The 25,413-nt window shown below is 40.5% G+C and overlaps 3 protein-coding genes across 3 annotated transcripts; all 3 read left to right on the top strand.

The window, feature by feature from the left end:
- The first annotated feature begins 785 nt into the window (after positions 1-785).
- On the top strand, positions 786-5,630 carry LOC115665603 (glutamate receptor 2.9-like). Its single transcript, XM_056315785.1, has 5 exons — positions 786-1,038; positions 2,439-3,682; positions 4,000-4,309; positions 4,413-4,810; positions 5,331-5,630. Exons 1-5 carry the CDS (start codon positions 786-788, stop codon positions 5,628-5,630), a joined length of 2,505 nt encoding a protein of 834 aa, XP_056171760.1.
- Positions 5,631-8,442: 2,812 nt separating this feature from the next.
- On the top strand, positions 8,443-10,193 carry LOC130139246 (glutamate receptor 2.6-like). Its single transcript, XM_056315784.1, has 2 exons — positions 8,443-8,749; positions 9,433-10,193. Exons 1-2 carry the CDS (start codon positions 8,443-8,445, stop codon positions 10,191-10,193), a joined length of 1,068 nt encoding a protein of 355 aa, XP_056171759.1.
- A 5,226-nt stretch (positions 10,194-15,419) lies between these two features.
- On the top strand, positions 15,420-17,815 carry LOC115680569 (glutamate receptor 2.2-like). The gene is made up of 3 exons (XM_056315783.1): positions 15,420-15,668; positions 16,439-16,762; positions 17,295-17,815. The coding sequence occupies exons 1-3, from the start codon at positions 15,420-15,422 to the stop codon at positions 17,595-17,597; spliced, it is 876 nt and encodes a 291-aa protein (XP_056171758.1). The 3' UTR covers positions 17,598-17,815.
- The last annotated feature ends 7,598 nt before the right edge of the window (positions 17,816-25,413 follow it).

Raw genomic sequence — 25,413 nt, 5'->3', positions numbered from 1 at the left:
TTAGAAAGATAGTGACGGTCAAAGCCTACAATGCCATAAAAATTTCATATTTCAAGCGTACATAAAATGTAGTTATACAAGTTTCTTACAATGTAGAAAAAAGAATAAACTGAGTAGGTCGAGGGCCACCTCTAGGTCTGTTGCCACCTCTGCGTGTCTTCTGATGATCTCTTATACGGTCTCACCAAATATAATGGTTTAGATTCAGTTTAGTAACATTAATATTAGGATTTGTGTGCGCCTCGTTATACGATATTGTCCGCTTTGACCAGCGGGCTTCGAAGGGCCCTCGTGAGAAGTGGCGAGCCTTTACTCTCAATCAATGGGGAAATTATCAGTCCTTGAATACAATTCTTCAATCAAAAGAATGGTTGTAACTTTTGAGAAGACTCATTCCTCATCTCACGAGAGCATTATGAGGCTTGCAAGTCATAGCGGACAATATCCCGTAACGAGACGACCACCAATCCTGACATCATCAAGCATGTAACAACCACTCTTCCCTCCCCTCGGAGTAATGTCATTTAGTCTTCTCGTCAGTCCAAGAAAAGACCAAATTGACTTGACCTTTTCCTACCCGTACGTTGCATGCAGCCATTTTCCCATTCGATTTTCTTGGAAAATCACTTCATGGCAACTATTCATTAATACTCTCTCTCTCTCTCTCTCTCTCTGCTATAAATAAGTAGGAACCGCGAATTGAGTCCTTTATATGACAAACACAAAGCAATATGGGACCTCTTCGAAGCTCATTCAGCAGCAGCAGTACAAGACCCATTTTGGCCATGTCGAAGCTCTTTCTCTTGCTCTTGTTGCTCCTCCTCCCTAGCGTCTCCGGGGCAGCGACCAAAGGCACAGATAGCAGGAAACCATTCAAAGTCGGCGTGATCCTTAATCTGGACTCGAGTCTCGGCGACCAAATGCGCATGGGGATAGAAATAGCATGCCAAGACGCCAACAACATCTCATCAGGAAGTTATTACATAGAGCCACATTACGTGAACTCTCGCGCAAACCCCCTTCGAGCAATTTCGGCTGGTTAGTCATTGGCACAAAGTTACCGTTTGCACAGTACTAATTACTTTCCCATCAATATTCAAAGTATTATCGAAATTTAGAAAACAACCCTGAAAAAATTATAGGTAAATTTACGTGTCGATATAAGTCCACTTCTAAAATTTTCTTGGTATGTTGCAAAAAAAATTAGAAATTTGCATATTGTTAGATTGAGAAAATTCAAAATGACACCCTTAGTTTATCCAGGTGAGTGTATAAGACGCCAGTATCTTGTTAAATCATTCACTAAAAGAAGCTTTTGTTGAACTTCTCAATACATATCCAATTACTCCTGGTTATACTAGTAATATTTTCCTTGCGTATGCCTTTCCAAAGGCATATGCTTCTTGTCCATATTCCATGCAGAAAAACGAGCCTTTCGCTGCTGATAAGCAGAGGACTTACATATGAAGACAAAATAGAAAGACTTTGTTTGTTTTGACTTCTAAAAAGCCAAAAGCATTTTTGACTATCCCATCAAAACTTAAAATTATTCAAGTGTTAAAACATTACGAACATATTATATGTCAATCTATGTGTCAACGTCAATACATTGCGAAATTTCAAGTGCTTTAAGATTGAAAGAAAGTCAGAGTGCATGCACCACAAGATTAAAAATAGTTGTTAAATGTCTTCATTGATTGCTTACGAGTTTTATATATGCCTTAAATACATGTAATTTTCCTCTACTTAATATTTGAATTTTTTGAACTGGACTTTCTAATATGGTATTGGAGCAAGATTTCTCCTAAGTTTATTATGTGTGTGAGGTTCCATGTTCATCAATTCCATGTGCCATTCTTATAGTTTGGTTTGCACACAAGTGAGAGGGGGTTTTAAAAAATCACACATCTCTACAAGTTTTACATAGACCTTATATATTTGTAGTCTTCCTCCACATAATAGTTTAATTTTTTGTAGTTGAATTTTCTAATAAAAGTAAAAAATTACAAGTTAAAAGTCTCCACACCTTTGAGAGATTAGCATAACGAAATAATCTCATAATAAAACTTGGAAACTGATTCATATAGTATTGGTGCCTTTGAAGTGTTTCAAGTTTTATTATGCATGTTCATAAAAAATAAGCAATGTCAAGCAGTATAGATCTTAAAAAGTTCAACAAAAAGGCCACTTTTAGAGCAAACACTGCAGATCTGTCTTAATTGAGAGCTTAAGCTTCTGTTAAACAATTGTTTAACAGGATGACTTGATGTTATTCCTTGTATGCATATCTCTTAATGATCATATTGCTGCACTAATATCTTCCAAGAATCCAACTAATAGGGGTTAATAAGAAATATAAATAGAAGAAATTGATGATGAACATTACCATGAATCCTGAAATTTATTAGTTTCATTTTACTTCTTACTCTTTCCAACAGCTAAAAAGCTGATAAGGAAGAAGGTGCGAGTTATTATTGGCTTAGAGACGTGGCAGGAATCAACTTTAGTTGCCAAGATCGCTAATGAATCTCAGGTACCAGTGATATCCTTTGCGGCAAACCATGCACCGCCAACATTACTGGCACAAACTATATGGCCTTCACTGTTTCGCATGAGTACCGACGTATCCGACCAAATTAGATGCATCGCAGATATAGTTAGTTCTTGTAACAGACGAAGAGTCACAATATTATATGAGGCGGAGGCATATGATACTAGCTACTCTGAGCTGTTAAATTCTTTATCGAAAGAGCTCGACAAGATTGGCTCCAAGATAGAGGACCGGGTGATTCTTCGAGCATTTTCATCTTCGGTAAGCGTGGGAAAGTCTTTTGGAGAGAAATTACTGAAACTGAAGGGCAAGGCATCCCCAATATTTATTGTCCTAGGGTTATCATCTCGTGCAAGTGGCCATTTTCTCAAAGAAGCAAAGAAGATAGGACTCTTCAATGAAAATTCAATATGGATATTTGCTGAAAAACCATTCAACAATCTCTTAGCTTCAGTAGAACACTCAATAATCTCAACCACCATGGAAGGCGCAATAGGATTAGTCACCTACAGTGCTGAAAACCATGCGTCCAGAGATTTCAAGATCAAATTCTTGAATAAGTTCCATCAAAAGCATGGAGAGACCTTCAATTTTGAGCAAAGCATAGATGTTAGTAGAGCATACGATTGCCTCGTGACGGTTAAAAAGGCCATAGATGCGTTGCCAACTAATGACATTACCCCTGAGTTTTTGCTTGACAGGATATCGAGTGTTCGACTGGTTGGTTTGAGCGGGGTAATACAATTTGAGAAAGGTCAGTTGACAAGTCAAGCCAAATTCCAAATTGTAAGTGTCAATGGAAATGAAATTAGAGAGCTTCAGCTTTGGTCTCCCAACTTCGGTTTTTCAAGGAGCTTTCTACAGAAACAAAGTCAAAGGACAAGTGCCTATGCAAATTCAGACACATCGAACACCCATAGAAGATATATCCCGCAAATGGTGATTGGAATTCCTCGTCCAACTCCCTTTGGTAAATTTATGAAGGAGGAAATAGACGGCATAACTGGGAACGCAACGTACTCTGGGTTTTGCATAGATATTTTCGAGAGGGCGCGTCCTCGGGGTTTGAATTATACGTTTCTACCTCATGAAGGAACATACGAGGACTTGGTTAACAAAGTTTATGACAAGGTACCACATCATCATCTCTGTTCCTCAATGATTATTCACTGCATTTTAGAATATCCACTAGTACTTTCTCCGATACACATACCAGCAAAGCATGTGCACATTACAACAACCAACAGGTTTATTTCACGCAGATCCTTGTTCGCTACATTGATCACTAGGGGACTCACAACTCACAAGATTGTATCACTTTGCATCCATAGACCGTCAAGGTCTCAACATTTTAGTAGTAATGTTTTGCTTGGATGATGATGTAATTTTGGTGTTAATTACTAAAATGCATCATTTTAATGTTGCTCATGGTGTGACATTGATGGAAGACCTACGACGCTGCAGTTGGTGATATAACTATTCTAGCTAATCGCTCGCAGTATGTCGAGTTCACACAACCATTTATAGAGTCAGAGCTTTCAATGATAGTTCCAGCAAAACCAGACTCAGACAGGGCATTAATATTCATGAAGCCTTTCACTCCAACCATGTGGGTTGCTTCTGGAAGCATCCTTATATACACAATGTTAGTAGTTTGGTTCCTGGAACATCCGACCAATCCAGCGTTCAGAGGCTCTCGGACTAATCAGCTCTCGACCGCTCTTTGGTTCACTTGCTCATCTCTCTTCTTTGCTCACAGTAAGTAACTTCCCACTGTTGATTATAGTCCATGTACACTCTTTTAAGCCCGAACTTTCAAACGAAAAGAAAAAAGGAAGCAAGTAAGTTATTACCTTTGCAGGGGAGAGAATCAACCACAACTTCACGCGGATTGTATTGGTGATTTGGTTCTTCGTCGCGTTGATCTCAATACAGAGTTACACAGCTAGCCTCACTTCAATGCTCACTCTTCAAGAACTTAAACCGACTGTGACCACCATGGAAAGGCTTAGAATTTCCAAAGCAAGAGTGGGTTGTGACGCTGTATCTTTCGTCTGTGACTATCTGAACAAAAAACTTAATTTCTCAAAGGACATTATCATCGGTCTAAGGAACAGCTCAAGCTACGGAGATCAACTCACAAGCGGTAACATTGCTGCTCTTTTTCTCGAATACCCGTATGAGAGAGCCTTCCTCGCCAAGTATTGCTATGGATATGCTGTCACTCATGAGAACTACAGATTTGGCGGTCTTGGCTTTGTAAGTATCTGCCGTTATTCTACATAAACTCCAATTTTCAGAGTATTTTATAGCATCCTATGTTTGTGCAAATCATCTCCTTAAGCTAGCCCACAAAGAATAAGGGGCATGAGTATCCAACCAACTCCCAGTAGAGTAAGATATAGATTGGGGTGCCAGAACTTGGGTGTCTTCTTAGGGACTTGACTTGATCCATGTGTTTCGAGTTTGGACCCATTAAAATGGTACGAAAGAATAGGAACGAGCTTACTAGTGGGACTTAGTGCAATATCATCAAACCCACCAAGTCGCAGAAGCATAGTACCTGTCCAAATCACCGGTTAGCAGCAAGTGCGATGCATTTGACCTCTAAAGCTCACGACTAAATATTACATGGTCCATGGCCGATGTAAACCAGGGAGGAACCCAAAAAATGAATACAGGTTCAGATGATATAGTCCATTTTGGGTTATTGTTTGCGAAAAGGAAAGAATCTGTGCCGATATATAGTTACAAATGGCCTTGTTCTCTGTGCATGCAGGTGTTCCCGAAAGGCTCTCCGCTGGCAGCGAACTTCTCCGAGGCCATCTTGAAGCTTTCGGAGAGCGGCGAGATTAAAAGGTTAGAGGACAAGTGGTTTCCTCGGGAGTGTACGATGAGGAACAACACCGGCAAGACACCAAGGCTGGGCCTCGACAGCTTCTGGGCACTCTACGCTTTCACCATCGCCACTTCCACAGCTTGTTTGCTAGTGGCTTGTCTCTGCACGCGGAGGAGCCGTCAGGTTCATGAAGAAGTTACCAATGGTGACGGCATGAGTCAGGATTTGAGCATTTCATGACGAAAACTTAGAGTGCTGTAACATAGTTTGGGGCACGATGATGAAGGAGTGTATATTCTTCGGTTCGAAAACTAAATCTTCTCTCCCGGCTGCACCACAAAAGTAGCACACATGATGTGGGCAAATAAAGGGAATTTGCCAGCTACAATATACATACAGATATGGTCCTTAGGAAGCACCTTGCCGCGTGAGCTTTTCACTGTTGAATCGAAAAGCTAAAAACCACGACCGTCCAAGTTAAGATCTGTCGAACGGCTAAGATCTGTTAAATTTTCAATCAAACGGTGAAAAATTATGAGGACACGGTACCTCTGCATATACGTGCCCTTTTTTGCCACATTGCCCTAATTTATTCATACCCTGATATCATTTATTACTATTACGGACAATGAAGTAACTATATTCAGTTTTCATACCAACGGTGTAATGAGCAAGATTATTGGTTAGGATTATTCAAGGTTTGAAATCCCTTCATTGGTTTGACTTTGAACCGTTCTCCAATTTTGTGTAAACTGTAGAATTGATTGCAGCAACTATTGGTATGATGAACACGTATGGCTCCTAGGCAAGGCCAGTTCAATAGTTCTGGCGAAATTAAAAAAGTGCTAGTAAATCTCCAATATCATTAGTAAGTAAAATTGATTGGTAACTTTTTTGTCCGGTCAACTATCAGTAACTTACCCAACGACATAAATTACTAACTTCTACTTTACTTCCAATAGCAAGTTTCTTACTTTATTGGTAACTAACTAACTTACAAGCAGAATTATGTTGGTGAGTTATTAATTTCACTGTAACATTTTTATTTTAAGTATGAATTTATAATTAAGTAACTAAATTACATTCCACTTGAAGTTGGTAATTCTTACTCTGTAATTAACTTATTTATCTTATAAACGGAGTTATTTATATCATAGATGAGTTACTATGATGGTGGTGGCCGCCAATTCGACAGCAATCTTCCTAATCTCTTTCTCTCTCTCATCATCGACCATTGGATGATCGTCGTCGCCCGCCTACGCTCTAGGTAGTTGTGTAATGTGTAAATGTGAGGTGGTCGCCTATGAACATGATTAAAGCGCAACGCCTTCAAGTCGCAATTTTTTTTTAATAAAAGTACTACAAATCGGTTATTAGTATTTTGTATTTTATCTAGTATTATGGATGAAAGATAAGCATTCAACCTCTTAATTCGCTGCTTTGTTTTGTTGCCCGGGACCTTAAAGTATTTTTTAATAACATATATGACGCATGATTTTAGCTAACAATTTGAAGGGATAAGTGCACCGGAAATCTTAAAATTTGTCACAAAAGTGCAATGGAGTCCTAAAGTTTTCAAAAAGTGCAATCAAGTCTTAAAGCTTGTCACAAAAGTGAATTCGAGTTTCTTAACTTTCAAAAAATATAATCAAATCCTAAAACTTGTCACGAAAGTGCATTCGAGTCCTAAAACTTTCAAAAAATGCAATTAATAGAATGACTTGATTGGACTAATTTGACAATTTTTAGGATTTGATTGCGATTTTTGAATGTTTTAGGACTCAATAGTACTTTCATGACAAGTTTTAAGACTCCTAATATACTTATCCCTAATTTGAAATAGCTCGAATTCAATAGATTATTACCAATCCTTACCGGATAACATTTCATAATTGTCATTTTGAGACTGATATGACAAACAGTTCTAGTTCAAATTCTTTATTTTCATATTTACTTTTGTAAAATTGTTAGAACAGCTACAAATTCTTTTTCACCTTGCCACTCTCCCCTGCACGTAGTAGTCCATGTCTACACTACCGGAAGAAGTGCTGGTGAGCACAGAGAAATCCCACCCATGCATTCCATCTCCTACTTTCGTCTTCTCTCTCCTCTCTCTCCCTTTGGCTGATATACCGTGCCCTGCCCTGGTGGACGGAGGAGCGGTGGTGCGAGGATCGGAGGTGGCGGCATGAACGCAAGAATGGCGGCCGGAGCTCCCTCTGCATTTTAGGGTCAGGTTTGGACCGTCTGGTTGGCTAGAGGAGAGAGGATAGAGGGGAGGAGAGCGAGAGGTCTCTTTGGGTTGGGAGTTTGATGGATACCTGGCGCATGTCCAGTGGTCCATCAGCTGAGAACAATACGGGGTTACAGGGCGTGAGAACAGTACCCCACAACCCTGCAAGTCCGCTTCAAAATCCTACTAATTTGAATAGACAGGACTGATGAATCTAGAATACAGCAACAAGAGCCGTAATCTCCTAGTATAGTAGGAATATTACCATATCGCTCAGAAGTTGGAACCATTCACAGCATTCTAGGGAATGAGAAGAGTCTGTCCTTCGAAAATTTGGGTCCAATGTAATCCTAATGCCATCCCAACAAAGCAGTGACTTGACTTGGTCTATTGTCAAAGTTCCCGAAAATACAAGTCTTACATGAATCAGAGTATGTTCCTCACAAGAATACTCGCCATTGATTATTCGCTTCGGTCCAAGAAAGACTTTTCAAAAAAAAAAAAATCTACTGCTGGAAAGACCAAATCAACAGTAACTTTTTGGTAAGCGCACCACATATACCCCGACGTAAATTTGCATGCAACCGTCTTCCTGTCCCTATTTTCTTGGAAAATTACTTCCTCTGCACTTACGTATACCTCTCTCTTTCTCTGTCTCTGTCTCTCTCTCTCTCTCTCTCTCTCTCTCTCTCTCTCTCTCTCTCCACTATAAATAGGTAAGAAATGTGAAATGGGTTTTATGACAAACACGAACCAATTATTTGCAAAGCAATATGAAACTCTTGTTTTAGCTTCTGAGGAGTTATTCAGGTTTTCGAGATGGGTTTTCATCAAACCTCATTGAACAGAAGTACGAGACACATTTTGTCCATTTCGAAGCTGTTTCTCCTGCTCTCGCCGCTCCTCGTCCCGAGCTACTCCAGTGCAGCCACCAAAGTCATAGATGAGAGGAGCGCGTTCAAAGTGGGCGTGATTCTCGATTTGGACTCACGTCTCGGCGACCAAATGCGTATGGCAATCGAAATAGCATTCCAAGATGTGAACAGCATCTCATCATCAGGAAGTCATTACATAAAGCCATATTACATAAACTCCCACGCGAAGGCCCTTCAAGCAATTTCGGCCGGTTAGTCATTCGCTGCCCTTCCTCAATTTGGTAGCTGCAGCCTGCAATAATTTCTGCTTTGTTTGTTAGAAACATTTTAGTTGCCGCGTACGGTAATAAAAAACCACCCCAAGTCTGCTATGAGATCAAGTACCTGTTGTTATTTATTTTCTCAATTTTTCTGCATGTGCTGAATGTTTACTAAAACTTCTACGATTAGCAATATTGCTTCGCAATGATAACCCCATAGAATGCCGTTGTGCATTTAAGACACCCAATGATTATGTCAAATCATTCATTCTAAAAGTTATTAATGAACTGCTAGATTCAATTACAATTTCTTCCCAAAAAACTCGTAACTATCTCGTTAAATTGGAATTAAATGATCATCTCATTCATTATTCCACACAGAAAATGGGTTTTCGCTAATATTCCATACATACTAAATAGTAGTCGATATGCATTGTGGATCCATAGCCGAGAGCTTAAGCTTTTGCACGAACGATTGCGATAACACCAGCAAATTGATGTTCTTCCTTGTAAACATGTATCTCCCATAACGAATGAATAGCTGCGATAGTCTCTTCCATGAACCTAATGATAGGGGTAAATAAGCGCTATTAATAGAAGAAATTGGTAAAGAAGATTGCTTTGAATCCTGAAGTTACAGTATATTCATTTTCCTTTTTTTTCTCTTTCAACAGCTGAAATGCTGATCAAAAGGAAGAATGTGAAAGTTATTATCGGCTTGGAGACATGGGAGAGAGCAACTTTAGTGGCCGAAATTGCTAATCAATCTCAGGTACCAGTCATATCCTTTGTGAGAGACCACATAACACCGTCATTGATGGCAGAAACTCTATGGCCTTCACTGTTTCGAATGAGTACCGATGAATCCGACCAAATTAAATGCATTGTAGATATAGTTAGTTCTTATAACAGGCAAAGAGTATCAATAATATGTGAGGCGGAGGCATACGATACTACGTACTCCAAGCTGTTAAATTCTTTGTTGGAGGAGCTTGGAAAAATCGGCTCAACAATAGAAGACCAGCTGATTCTTCAAGCATTCTCATCTCCAACCGGAGCAGAAGTGTCTTTGGAAGAGAAATTAATGAAGCTGAAGGGAAAGGCATCTCCAATCTTTATTGTTCTAGGATTGTCGTCGCAGGGAAGCGCTCATTTTCTCAAAGAAGCAAAGACGATGGGACTCTTCTATGGAGATTCTACTTGGATATTCGCTGAAGAACCATTTGCCAATCTCTTAACTTCAGTAGAACATCCAGGAATCTCCTCGACTCTTGAAGGCGCAATAGGCGTAATCACCTACCGTCCCAAAAACCAGGCATATAGAGAATTCAGATCCAAATTCTTGAATATGTTCCATCACAAGTATGGAGAGAACTTCAATTTCGAGCCAGGAATCAATGTTGTTCGAGCATACGATTGCATTAAGACCTGTTGAAATAGTGATCCAATTTCTAGAAGTTTCTAGTATGCTTCAAGATTTTGGAGAATAGATATTTAAATGAATAATCTAGAAAGTTGTGAGAAATATCTAAGATATTTCTAGAAAAGTTTCTAGAAAAATCTTTGATATTTCTAGAAGGTTAATGAGACATATGTAGAAAATTCTGAAAAATATCTACGTAACATGCTATAGATTTTTCCTTAGTGGCGGTGGATAGGGCTATAAATAGCCAACCCCTCTCCACTTGAAGTAGAGACCTATCAGAAGAAAAAAAAACTAAGTCCCTTGTACAAAGCCTTCATAATACAATACTTTTTGTCTTCTTTGTTTCCTACTTGTCTTCCACTATCAAAAGTTTTGTTCTACTGTTGCTTCAAGTCCACGTACCAACACTTGTACTCACTAAATCACTCACTCACTTACAAAACAAATCACGCTTCCGCAAATACTAACAGTCGTATCGTGAGCCACGTTTTTGGTTGGTATTGGGCGTTTGTCCGAACCACCCGTTCCTAAAACTACCCATTCAACTATCCAACAACTAAACTATGGCCAACTCTACATCATCCTCATTTCCCATTCCTATTTTCGATGGGAATAATTACGACTATTGGAGCATTAAAATGACTACTTTCTTGATGGCCCAAGATTTATGGACATCATAGAAAAGGGTTATGAGGCTCCACAAGAAGGTGCAAGTGTTCCAAAAGATCAACTACAAAAGGATGCAAGGGCACTATGTGTTATTCAATAAGCACTCTCGGAAACAGTATTTCCGAGGATAATTGGAGCGAAGACAACAAAGAAGGCATGGGAAACACTACGAGATGAATTCCAAGGATCGAAAAGGTACGCACTATTCGGCTTCAAACTCTAAGAAGAGAATTTGAGAATTCTAAAATGAAAGTAAATGAGACCGTTCAAGAATACTGTGGGAAATTAAAAGAACTAGTTAATCAAATGAGAGCCTATGGAGATGAAATCACCGATCAAAGGGTCGTAGAAAAATACTAGTGTCACTTACTAGAAAGTATAATCCTATTGTGACAACTATAGAAGCAACTAAAGATTTAACGACCCTGTCGATAAGTGAATTAATTGGCTCTCTAGAAGCACATGAGAAAAGATTGATGGCACAAGATGAAGATTCAGTTGAAAGTGCCTTTCAGTCAAAATAAACATACGGTCTCATCAATCTAAAAATGGTGGAAGGAGCTTATGGAAAAGTAAAAAAGGAGGAGAAACTATCCAAAAGGAAAAATACCCACATTGTGGAATTTGCAAGAACACTAATCATCTAGAGAAAGATTGCTGGTTTAAAAATAAACCACAATGCCGCTTTGTAAAAGATATGGCCACGTAGAAAGAATTGTCGCTCGAAAACAAATAATCGAGCCAACTATGTTGAAGAAAAAGAAACTGAAGACAACACATTCTACGCAGGCCAAGCGGCAAATGATAAGAAAAATGATACGTGGTACATTGATAGTGGGTGTAGCAATCATATGACGGGGATGAATATATATTTACCGATATTGATACGTCGGTGAAATCCCAAGTGAAATTGGGCAATGGCACATTGGTCGAAGTAAAAGGAAAAGGCACTATAGCCATTGAAACAAATAAAGGCCCAAAATATATTCACAATGTATATCTTGTCCCTAGTCTTGCTCAAAATTTATTGAGCGTGGGCCAAATGATTCAAAGTGGGTATTCTCTATACTTTAGAGAAGATGCTGCATTATCTATGATAAATATAAAAATATCATTGCCTCTGTTAAGATGGAGAATAGGAATTTTCCTATTCAATGGAAATATATCGAGAGATGTAGCCATGAAAGCTCAACTTGATGATTCATGGCTTTGGCATCGAAGATTTGGCCACTTCAACTTTGCTGGGCTAAAAGTTCTCCATCAAAAAAAAATGATGAGAGATTTTCCAGCTATTTCAGAAATTTCAGATGTTTGTGAAGGTTGTCTGCGCTTGGAAAACAACAAAGACAATCCTTCCCATCTGGAGGTGCGTGGAGAGCTAAGAAGCCATTGGAGCTAGTGCATACGGATGTGTGTGGTCCAATGAGGACCCTCACACCCAGTCAAAATAAATATTTCATCCTATTCATCGATGACTACACAAGAATGACGTGGGTCTACTTTCTTCGAGAAAGATCGGAGGTCTTCTCTATTTTCAGAAAATTCAAGAACCACGTCGAAAATCAAAGTGGCCGCAGAATCAAAGTTCTAAGGAGCGACGAGGCACGGAATACAACTCAAGGGAGTTCAATAAATTTGTGAAGATGAAGGAGTTCATCATCAACTAACTGTTGGCTACGCCCGGAGCAAAATGGAGTAGCGAAAAGGAAGAATAGAACCGTCATGGAGATGGCAAGGTCTATGCTAAAGGAGAAAGGCCTTCCCAACACGTTTTGGGCGTAAGCGGTCTATACGGCGGTATACATCTTAAACGATGTCCAACTAAAGCAGTCCAAAATAAAACTCCGGTTGAAGCATGGAGTGGACGGAAGCCTTCAAAGAAGCATCTCAAGGTGTTTGGCTGCATATGTTACGTCCACATTCCTGCTCAAAAAGAGGAGCAAGCTAGATGAGAAGACAGAAAAGGAATCTTCCTGGCTACGGCGACCAATCAAAAGGCTATCGGGTCTACAACCTAAGAACTAAGAAGCTCATGATCGGTCGAGACATCGAATTTGGCGAGAATGACGCTGGAATTGGGAGGACGAAAAGATTGAGAAGAAGTATGTCAACTTGCCGGATAAACAACCCGCTTCGAGAGGATTCAACATCACAAGATGAAGGTGAAGTGCCGATTCAACCACTCAAGACGTAACACCACCATCCTCTCCCGGCGCAACACAAGAAGAATCTACTTGAATCTCCTATTTTAAGGGTAAAATCTCTTAGAAAAGTTTATGAAACATGCAACTTTGCGCTTTAGAACCGAGAGAACTATGAAGAGGCTACCAAAGAAGAAGTTTGGATTAAGGCCATGGAGGAAGAAATCAAGATGATAGAGAAGAATGAAACGTGGGAGCTCGTCGATCGCCCGACGACAAAGAAATCATTGGTGTCAAGTGGGTTTACAAGACAAAGCTCAATGTAGATGGATCAATTCAAAAGCATAAGGCAAGGCTCGTGGCGAAAGGATACTTGCAACAACCAGGTATTGACTATACTTGAAACTTTCGCTCCTGTTGCACGCTTTGATACTATTCGGGCACTCATAGCCTTAGCAGCACAAAAGGAATGGAAGATCTATCAACTAGATGTAAAGTCTGCATTCCTTAATGGATATCTTCAAGAAGAAATATATGTGGAACAACCACAAGGCTTTACCATCAAAGGCCAAGAAGAAAAAGTCCTCAAGCTCAAGAAGGCCCTCTATGGGTTAAAACAAGCACCACGAGCATGGTATAGCAGAATAGATGAATACTTTACCAAGCAAGGATTCGGGAGGAGCATGAGTGAGCCAACGCTCTACATCAAGACCCAAGGTAAGTCCGACACTCTCATTGTCTCTTTGTATGTGGATGATCTTATATATACAGGGAACAATGAAAAGATGATTCAAGAATTCAAAGAAGAAATGATGAAGACATTCGAGATGACGGACTTGGGCTTGATGCGCTACTTCCTCGGTATCGAGATCAACCAAAATGAAGGAGTTTTTATCTCACGGAAGAAATATGCCGAGAACCTCCTTAAGAAATTCAAGATGAATAATTGCAAAACAGCTTGCAACACCGCTCGTGACAAACGAGAAACTATTAAAGGAAGATGGAGCGAGAAAAAGCCGAAGCCACCCTCTACGAAGTCGATTGGTAGTCTATTATATCTCACCGCTACACGACCGGACATCATATACGCAACAAGTCTACTATCACGATTCATGCAGAGTCCAAGTCAAATTCACTTTGGAGCTGCCAAGAGAATTTGAAGATACATACGAGGAACGACGTTATGGCATTTGGTATCGGCCAAGTTCAACCGCTAAGCTCGTTGGCTACAGATAGTGATCGGCGGATCAATCGACGATAGGAGGAGCACCACCGGCTATGCATTCACACCGGGCTCCGGAATATTCTCTTAGGCATCTAAAAACAAGACTCGGTGGCACAATCTAAGCTGAATATATCGCATGGTACTACGACTACTAGTCAAGCAATATGGCTTCGAAGAATTCTAGAAGACATTGGAGAAGCACAAACGGAATCAACTCAATATTTTGCGACAACAAGTCTGCAATCGCCATATCAAAAAATCCTGTCTTCCATGGAAGAACCAAACACATAGACATCAAATATCACTTCATCCGTGAAGTGCAATATAATGGAGAGATCGAGCTCAAATATTGCAAGACCGAAGATCAAGTCGCGGACATATTCACTAAAGCACTACCGCTGGTCAAGTTCGAGATGTTAAGAAGCATGCTTGGAGTTTCTCGAAATTGGATCAAGGAGGAGTGTTGAAATAGTGATCCAATTTCTAGAAGTTTCTAGTATGCTCAAGATTTTTGGAGAATAGATATTTAAATGAATAATCTAGAAAGTTGTGAGAAATATCTAAGATATTTCTAGAAAAGTTTCTAGAAAAATCTTTGATATTTCTAGAAGGTTAATGAGACATGTGTAGAAAATTCTAGAAAAATATCTACGTAACATGCTATAGATTTTTCCTTAGTGGCGGTGGACGAGGGCTATAAATAGCCAACCCCTCTCCACTTGAAGTAGAGACCTATCAGAAGAAAAAAAAAAACTAAGTCCCTTGTACAAAGCCTTCATAATACAATACTTTTTGTCTTCTTTGTTTCCTACTTGTCTTCCACTATCAAAAGTTTTGTTCTACTGTTGCTTCAAGTCCACGTACCAACACTTGTACTCACTAAATCACTCACTCACTTACAAAACAAATCACGCTTCCGCAAATACTAACAAGACCATTAAAAATGCCATTGATGCAGTGCCGAGCCATGATATTATGCCTGAGTTTTTGCTTGATAGAATACCACACACTAGACTTATGGGTTTGAGCGGGGAAATACAATTTGAGAAAGGCCAGTTGGCACATCGACCGAAATTCCAACTTGTAAGTGTTAATGGAAATGAATATAGAGAGCTTAAGCTTTGGTCTCCCAATTTCGGTATCTCGAGGAGCATTGTGGCGAAACAAAGTTCAAGAAGAAAGCCATACGCAATTTCAGACATGTTGAAGACTCAAGAAGCACAGACTTCTAGTGAGAATAAGCGATTGGTGATCGGAGTTCCCGGTAGAACTCCTTTTGATAAGTTTGGGAAGGAGGAAGTGGACGGCTTAACCGGGAAACCAAAGCACATTGGCTTTTGCATAGATGTTTTCGAGAAGGCCGTTTCTCTTTTTCCTGATGGTTTGATGTATGATTTTCATAGTCACAACGGAACATATGAAGACTTGGTTCAAAAAGTTCGTGATAAGGTATGGTACCGCATCATCTCTGTTCTTGCATCATTATTGCATCATTGCATTATAGAATATCAACAAATACTTTCTCTGAGAGATAAACCATCAGAGCCTGGATAAATTAAACCAAGCAACAAGGTCATTTCACACATCAATTTTCGCTCACTAGATTGTATCACTTTGCATTAATAAACCGTCAAAGTCTCACATCTTGTTGATACTACTGCTCCGCTTTGACGGTGAAATTTCGGCGTCAATTTCTAAAGTGGATCGCTTTGATGTTGTTCCATGGTATGACATTGATGGAAGACCTACGATGCTGCAGTCGGTGACATAACTATTCTGGTCAATCGCTCAAAGTTTGTCGAGTTCACACAACCGTTTATGGGATCATACCTTTCATTGATAGTCCCAGCAAAACCAGACACAGACAGGGCACTGATCTTCATGGAGCCTTTCACTCCAACAATGTGGGTTGCCTCTGGTGGCATCCTTATATACACAATGTTGGTAGCTTGGTTCTTGGAGCATCGGATCAATCCGGAATTCGGAGGCCCTTGGACAAATCAGCTCTCGACTGCTTTTTATTTCACTTTCTCCTCTCTCTTCTTTGCTCGTAGCAAGTAACATTCCTCTGTTGATTATAGTCCTTGCACACTCTTTTCGGCCCAAACATTTGACAAAAAACACATGTATTGCTGAGTTTTGCAGGGGAGAGTGTCCATAGCAAATTCACTCGAATCATGCTGGTGATTTGGTTCTTTGTAGCGTTGAACTTGACACAGAGTTACACGGCTGGCCTCACCTCGATGCTCACTATCCGGGAGCTCAAACCAACTGTGACCACCATGGAAAGGCTGAGAACTTCTAAAGCAAGAGTGGGTTGTGACGCCGATGGTTTCGTTTGTGGCTATTTGAATAACACGTTGAAGTTCTCGAATGATGTCATAGTCCCCATAAGAGACGCTTGGAACTATGAAGATGAATTCAGAAGAGGCAACATCTCCGCTCTTTTTCTGGAGTACCCATATATGAGAGCTTTCTTCGCTCAGTACTGCGATGGATATTTGACCATTGGTGATGGCCACAGAGTAGGCGGTTTTGGCTTTGTAAGTATGATTTACTTATTCTGCGTAAACTTGATTTTTGGAGTGTTAATAGCATCGTGAGTTTGTGTGTTGCATCCCGTTAGGCTCGGTCAAAAAGAAAAAAGAGCTGGAGTACTAAAATACCACACCAAGTCCCAACGGAGTATGACATAGGGTGTGGATTGATATATGAATTGAAACACAGTTTGCACTTGAATATTCCTTTTAGGAAACGATTAGATCTATGAGCTTCAAGTTGAGTTCATAGAAATGATATAGAGAGAATTGAAACTCGATGACTATTTGTCAACATTACACTTACTAACTCAATTAGCTCTCGAAACGGGTATTGATACAGTGGCACCAAATTACTTGTCGCTACGTCCAAGTGAGAGCACCAGGCTTGATATTCGACCAGCAAAAACAGTTGGGGTTACTATAGCCAAATAGAGAAACAAGAAAGGAATCGTACGAACATTAATTTTCTAATAGTGGCTATGCAAATCCTCGTCCATGTTACTTATCTCTCTCCTTCTTCACTGCCCATATGCAGGTGTTCCCAAAAGGCTCTCTACTGGCTGCAAATTTCTCTGAAGCCATTTTGGAGCTTTCGCAGAGCGGTGAGATGGAAAAATTAGAGGAAAATTGGTTCTCTCCGGAGTGCACGATGAGGAACATCACCAGCGAGAGACCGAAGTTGGGCCTCGACAGCTTCTGGGCGCTCTACGGCTTCACCATCGCCATTTCCACTGGTTGTTTGCTCTTTGCATGTCTCGGCACGAGAAGGAATCGTCAGGATCATGAAGAAGGAACCAATGGCGACAACATGACCGTGACGGAGATGAGTATGTTGTAGTGTAAATCAATGTACAGTGGCATAATGTAGCATTTGGAGTTTTGATACCATGTTAAAAATTTAGGTTGTGCGGAAACATGATATTGGTATCGATGATAGTTTGTAGTTTGAATGTGTGCAAGCACATTTGGTAGATGATGGACAAGGAGACAAGGGGATGTAGACAATGGGAGATAGTTTCATTGGGAAAATTGTCCAAAAAGTCCTAAACCTATTGTACTTTTATCAATTCAATCTTAAACCTTTTAAGTTTGCCAATTGAGTTATAAACATTTTCTCTTCTTGCCAATTGAGTCCATCCGGCCAATTTTGGCCCCCGGAGCTGACGTGGACGCTGGCCGTTCTGCAAACGGTGACGTGACAATTTTTTTAATATTTTAATATTTTTCGAATTTTTTTTTCTGGTCTTCTTCCCTCTGGCCGGTTGCTGAACCGGCCAGAGGCTTGCTAGTCTCTGGCAAAGCTCGCCCCTTGCCGACCACTGGTGAGGGTGAGCCTCGCCGGCCCCTGGTTGGGCGAGGTCAACCTCGCCGTCACTAGGCAAGGTCGGCCTCGCCAGATTTGGGCGAGGTCGAGCCTCGCCGGCCCCTGGCGTTGCCCAGCGATGGCAAGGTCGGCCTCGCCTTGGCTCAACCTCGCCGTCAATAGGCGAGGGAGACCCAGGCGGCGGCGAGGTTGGCCTCCCCTAGCCCAGGCAAGGCCGACCTTGCCGTCGCTGAGCAAGGCTAGGGGCTGGCGAGGGAGACCCAAGCAACAACGAGGCCGACCTCGCCAGCCAAAGGGAAGAAGACCAGAAAAAAAAAAGGAAAAAAAATAAAAAAAAAATTCGAAAAAAATATTAAAATATTAAAAAAATTGTAACGTCAGCGTTAGCTGGATGTCCTGCACTGGCCGACGTCCACATTAGTTCCGAGTGACCAAAATTTGCCGAATGGACTCAATTGACAAGAAGTGAAAAAGTTTAGGACTCAATTGGCAAACTTTAAAGGTTTAAGACTGAATTGACAAAAATGCAATAGGTTTAAGACTTTTTGGACAAATTTTCCTAGTTTCATTAGTTTATGGAAAATGGTATTACAAATGTAGTTGGAAACTTGGAGGAGTAATGGTGGAGTACAAGTGATGTAGGCTATATGAGCTCTCACTACAAAAAAACACCGGATTAGCGACGAAATTTGCGACGGAAAATGTGGAAAAATCCGTCGCAAATCGAATTTGTGACGGAATTTTTCCGTCGCTACTAGGTCGTCGCAAAATTTTGCGCCGGAAAATTCACAAGTTCGTCGCAAATTTGCGACGAAAAAAAATTCGTCGCAAATTTGCGACGGCACATAGTCCGTCGCAAAATTCGTCGCAAATATTCCGTCGCAAAATTCGTCGCAAATTTCGTCGCAAATTTGCGACGAACTCGATCCGTCGCAAAATTCGTCGCAAAAATCCGTCGCAAATTTGCGACGAACTCAATCCGTCGCAAAAATCCGTCGCAATTTCGTCGCAAATTTGCGACGGACGTTTGTCCGTCGCAAAATTCGTCGCAAAAATCCGTCGCAATTTCGTCACAAATTTGCGACGCACGTTTGTCCATCGCAAAATTCGTCGCAAAAGTCCGTCGCAATTTCATCGCAAATTTCGTCGCAAATTTGCCACGAACGTTTGTCCGTCGCAAAATTCATCGCAAAAATCCGTCACAAATTCGTCGCAAATTTCGTCGCAAATTTGCCACGAACGTTTGTCCGTCGCAAAATTCGTCGCAATTTCGTCGCAAAATTTGTCGCAAAAATGCGTCGCAATTTCGTCGCAAAATTGTCGTAAAATTTGTCGCGAATTTCGTCAGAAAATTCGTCGCGAATTTCGTCGCAAATTAGTGACAAACTTTAATAATAGCAAAATTCGGCTTAAATATTTGTCGCTATTTTTATATCATTTCGGCCATAAATTCTTATCCATATCAATCAAAGGAGACAATAATATATAATTGAAACAGAAAAACGAACGAACCATAAATTCTGACAAACCAGCCACAATGACATATAATTAAAACAAATAACAGAAGGAAAGTTGTTGAGTCTGACATGATACTATTTGATATCCAATATTACAATACAGTCAAAACATGAACTAAGAGACGGGACAACCATAGAAGACGCAAAAAAAACCATACAGAAGAAGACGCGGCTTTGGTATGATGGCAGGACACCAAAAGTAGTCACTTTTGTCGAGACCTGAAGAAATGTCGATACATAAATCAGTCCAGAATATAAAAAAAGCGTTTATGCATGGATGTGGAACTAGGTGTAAAATAACAAAAGGGTTAACAAAAATACGTTTTGGGACAAACATAAATGTTCTTACATATGAATATGAGTGAAATTATGAAAAACCAAGATTATGAAGCAAGCTTACCCCCGATTTTGAGAATTTTAACTAGAAAGACCGGAGAAAATCTTCATCATCATTATCATCAGCAGCATTCTTGGCATCAATGTGTTGGTCATCATTGTACCCATCACCTACTGGATTGGCTGGAGGTACAGCAGGATCGGCATTGCGATTAATGTTAAGGTGTTGCATAACGATTCTCATTTGTTCTTCCAAGTTATATATTCGTTCATCCTTCTCAACAAGTAAATTATTCAGACGATTCACTTCTTGGGTCAATTGCTCGTCTCCTCGTGACCTCCTTCGACCAGTCCCAGTGGATGATGAACTTCCAGGGACTATTCGGCATGTACATCCTTGATAATGATCCCATCCCAAATATTTTCCCTTTTTTCGCCCTACCCGTTGCCTCCATCCATAATGCCATATTATCAACTGGTGGCCGGGACTCAGGACAATCATCACTACCACTAGCACTGCTCATTAAAAGTTCATCATATTTTTTCTACATTAACAATGTAGATGAAAATAAAATCACTATATATATATATATATATATATCTACCAAAAATATTGAAAGCATTCATGATTTTCATTATAGTTTACATATAAGCCAAAGTATAACCTTACATACCTTAACAGCTTTTGCTCGATCGCCAGTCCATGTCTTATCTTTCTTTTGAAATGTGCGTTCAAATGTAGCTGCAAATGTCGGTTCCGTCCCCAATTGGGATGCCTACAAAATGTAAACATGAGTAATTGAATTAAATTAACTTATAACTCATTTAACAGACTTACCAGTCGTTTGCGATGTTCCGCAATGTTGATAGAGCCCCCAGCATATGTGACTAACCCATCACTAGAACTAAAAGATCGATTCTTCTTATTCTGCTCACAGAGTTGCCGACTCTGTTCAGATGCCCAAAATGTGTTAATTGCCTCCCAATTGTCAGCTGTAAAGAAAGACGGCTTCGCTTGCTTGCTTTTCGCTCTATTCATGACATTTCGCATAAAATCACTTATTTTCTTATCGAAAATTCTTCTCACTTCATTGTCTTCCGCTTCCTCCCACTTGAACTTCCGCTGTAATGAATAAAAACACAAATTGAAAATTATTATGATGATTACATATCCATAACCATGCACCAGACAAATATAGACAGATTTTGTAAAGTTCATGTTGGGGAAAATATCTGGTCCTTTAGGTATCGAAAACTACGGAGTTGTTCTGGTCCCTTTACATCATTCTTGACCATCAATATACTACACCACACTTAATTGGTGAGAAAATGAAATATGTAAAACTTACCTTGAACTCATTCCACCACATTTCTTTCACTTCTTGTAGAACATTTCTGTAAGTAATATACTCTCCCATCCAAAAGTTTCTTACTATTTTGTTCAATTCCCTCACAACAGACGGAGCATCCGTGAATCTGTATTCATATGAATATTGTGCAACATGGACAATTCAATTGACATCAATATCTAAAGCCCTAAATATTACATATACTAAAATAAAAATGAAGTACTTACGAATCTCCAAATGGGCATATGAAGAATCGGTTATCTTCTTGACCTCTGTTTCCGTCAATATTCGATTGTTCCGCCGAATAATGGGGTGGAACGGAAGGAGAGGGAGCTAAAGGAGATTGAACTGGAGAACGTTCAGTTCGCATGTGGCCAAGTCCCGTAACATGTTGTTGAGTGTTGGAGGAAGGGCTAACGTGTCCATATTGTGACGGACCATACTGTGGTTGAGGGTTAGATGCCGGGACAGGGGAAGAGGAAAGGGACGGGGACGAGGACGAGGAAGAGCCTTGTCTTCTAGGCATGTGACCTCCACGTTTAGACTGACAAGTAGGAAGGTTATGTGAATATGTAAAGAACTATTAACACGTATTACGAACACATAATGATGTACATGACGAAGCTTACCATTTTGATGGAAAGACTGAGAAAATGTTTCCTTGAAATGAGCCAATGTCGAGTGTTTATGACGTGCAATTTCCTACAAATAAATATACTATGAATCCCATTCATTTTGATATGAAACATCAATGTATGAGCACGATTTGGGTGGCTACAGGTATTAAACATCACTATATGAATTGCATTTATTTTGATTAAATTTTTTTTGACAACGTACAAAAATACAAATTTCACTGAAAGTGGGTGGCCACAGGTATTCTAAGTCATTCTGTACAGTTTTGTAAGAAAAAATTATTATTATTGCAAAAAAAAATTTTGGGCCCTTAAAAAAAATTTCACTAAAAGTTAGTGGCCACCGATATTCTAAGACATTTTGTAAAGTTTTGAAATTTTAAAATTTTAAGCATTTTTAAATTATTATTTTTTAATATAAATTTTTTTCGTGAAATAAAAAAATTTGTCCATACTAAAATTGGGTGGCCACAGGTAGTCTAAGCTATTAAGTAAAGTTTCCAAAATTTTGTCTTTATTTATTTTAATAATTTTTAGGCACGTTAAAAAAATTAAATATAACTAAAAGTGGGTGGCCACAGGTATTATAAGTCATTCCGTGAAATTTTGAAAATTTTTAAATTCTAATTTTTTTTTGGCCATCTAAAGAAATTTACATTTCACTGCAAGTTGATGGCCACATGTTTTCTAGGCAATTCTGTGCAGTATTGAAATTTTATATTTTTTAATTTTTTTTTCACCTAAAAAAAATAAAAATTTTCCTCACAATGGGTGACCACATTTATGTTAAGCCATTTTATAAGGTTATGGAAATTTTTAATTTTTTAATACTTTTTTCCCCGGAACGTTAAAAAATCTAAATTTCATTGAAAATGGGTGGTCACTATTAATTTTTCCCATTTTGTGATATTCTGAAATTTTGTTTTTTAAAAAGTTTAAAAAACTTTTACAGTCAAATTTCATATTTGTTGCCAACATATACCGTTGTTTTAATTTTCCGTAATTTTCCTTGATTTTTTATAGAATTGTTCAATTTTCAAGCATTTTCTGTGAAAACGCTTAATTAATCACCTTATCGTCATTTAACGCTTAATCATCCACATAATAGACAAATTAACCAGTCGACCATCGATCAAAGCCACATGCAATCCTGAAATCGACCCGTAACTTAGCCAACGAAAAGTGATCCTAAATAATCCTTAAACAATTCCGACTAATTACCTAATTATACTAACTAGGGTTTAGAGAGTTGCTTACTTGGTTCAAGGACAATAAAAATCGGCCGATAGAACAGTGGCGGTCCCGGCGCAAGCGTGAGCTCAAATGGTGACTAGTCGGCCAGGTGCTTGGCCACGAACGGGCGAATGACGGCGGAGCTCGGCGGCGACGGCGTTAGGGGCGGCGACGGTGTCGGGCGGCGGCAACGGCGTGGGGGACGGCGACGGCGTTGGGCGACGGCGATGGCGGCGAAGCCGGGAGCGACAGACCCGGCCGGGCGATCGGGAGGCGGGTAAAGCGAGGGTCAAGTGCGCGGCGCACGGCGGCACCGGCGGCCGAGCGGTGCAGCGATGGGTTGATGGCGGGGCCGGCGTCGGCGGGCCGCCGCTCCTCGGCGGCGGGCGACGGCGGCGCGAGGGTTGGGCAAATGACGATGGGCGGCAGCTGGCAGGACGTGACCACCGAGGCGGGCGGCAAGGCGAGCTAAGGGAAGACCTGCGAGGGGGCGGGCGACGGCCTGCGGGGGTGGCGACGAGGCGGGGCGGCGCGACGAGGCGGGGGGTCAGCGTCTAGGCGGGGTGAGGGCGAGGGCGCGAATGCGGGGCGGCCGACGGGCGGGGGGCGGGGCCGTGGCGACCATGGGCGACGGCGCAGGGGCTGAGGCCGTGGCGACTGGCGACGGGCGGGCGGGCTGGGCCGACCGGCGATGAGCCGCGAAGGCCGGGCGGCGACTAGCGATGCAGGCTGCGGCGGCGACGGGCGGGGAGAATGCGCAGATCGGGCGGGCGGCGTCGGGGAAGGGGGAGGGGTAATAACGATGTAAATTTGCGACGGAACGCTGACGTCCATCGCAAATTTTCCACCGACAAAAATTCGCGACGGAAAAATTAATCCGTCGCAAATTTGCGACTGATTAATTTTTCCGTCGCAAATTTGAACGGCAAAATTTCTCTCCTAAAATTTGCGACGGAGTGTGGTTGTCCGTCGCACATTTGCGACGGACTCCAGCTATCCGTCACAAACTTGCGATGGACAGCATAGTCCGTTGCAAATTTTTCAACGGACTCAACTGTCCGTTTTGCGACGGACAGATTAGTCCGTCGCAAGTTTGCGACGGACAGTTGAGTCCGTCGCAAATTTGCGACCGATTAATTTTCCCGTCGCAAATTTGCGACGGATTAATTTTTTCGTCGCAAATTTAAACTGCAAAATTTTGACGGCAAATTTGCGACGGACAGATTAGTCCGTCGCAAATTTTGCGACGGAAATCTTAGTCCGTCGCAAATTTACAATGGATTTTTTTTACGCCGAAAATTTCAAGCGGTAAAAATCTCATCGCAAAATCAACTTTCCGTCGCAAATTTGCAACGGACTTTCTATATCGGTCGCAAATTTTGCGATCGACAAAAAATTTCCAGCAGAAATAAAAATCCGTCGCAAATTTGCGACGTAAAAAAAATTCCGTTGCAAATTTGCGACGGATTAACTTATCCGTATACAATTTCGAACGGTACAAGTTCTCTTGCAAAATTTGCGACGGACAGCTTGAGTCCGGCGCAAATATGCACATACTACATGAACGTTGTAAATTTGTGACTTTTTTTTTCTGTCAAAAATTTAGCATCTCATTTATTTGGGTCCTAAATTTGCTACATCTTTTTTTCAATCCTAAATTTAGGTATCTCAAATGTTGCAATAGAAATTAGAATATCAAAAATGTTAGGGCACGTTAATAATATTAGACTTGTCGGCATTTAGGGACAAAATTTCAGACGATCAATTAAAATAAAAAGAATAATCGACAATAACAATAATAAAAAAGCACAATAACAATAATAACAAGAACAATAATGATAACAACCAAAATAGCACTTGTAGCATTAATAATTACACATCTGTAGTGTTTTGTGACAAAAATTTTAATCTTCGTCTTCGTCCTCGTCCTCGTCCTCGTCCTCGTCATCGTCATCTGTCTGAAAATCAGATTCTGAACATTCTTGTACATTTAACTCGCAAATTTCAGTTGGATCCACATCTATCATTGCTCCACAAGGATCTCGTAAAGTTGGTATGTTATATTCCTCAATTTCAACCGTGTTAGACACTTCCTCCTGTTGGTAGGCTCTATCCTTCCAGTGTTCCTCGATTTTCCTCCGTACTTTGATTTTACATACAGCCCACCAATCAGCTTTGTCACGTTTCAAACTAGGATATGATGCATAACATACTTGAATTGCTTGTTGTGCCAAGACAAATGGTTCATACTTTATATACA

Source organism: Syzygium oleosum, unplaced genomic scaffold (genome assembly GCF_021117445.2).
Source record: "Syzygium oleosum isolate NSW1041296 unplaced genomic scaffold, Sole_v2.1 Sole_v2.11, whole genome shotgun sequence".
NCBI lineage: Eukaryota > Viridiplantae > Streptophyta > Magnoliopsida > Myrtales > Myrtaceae > Syzygium > Syzygium oleosum.
Note: the sequence above shows the minus strand (reverse complement) of the source record. Positions and strands in the feature narration are given on the sequence as shown.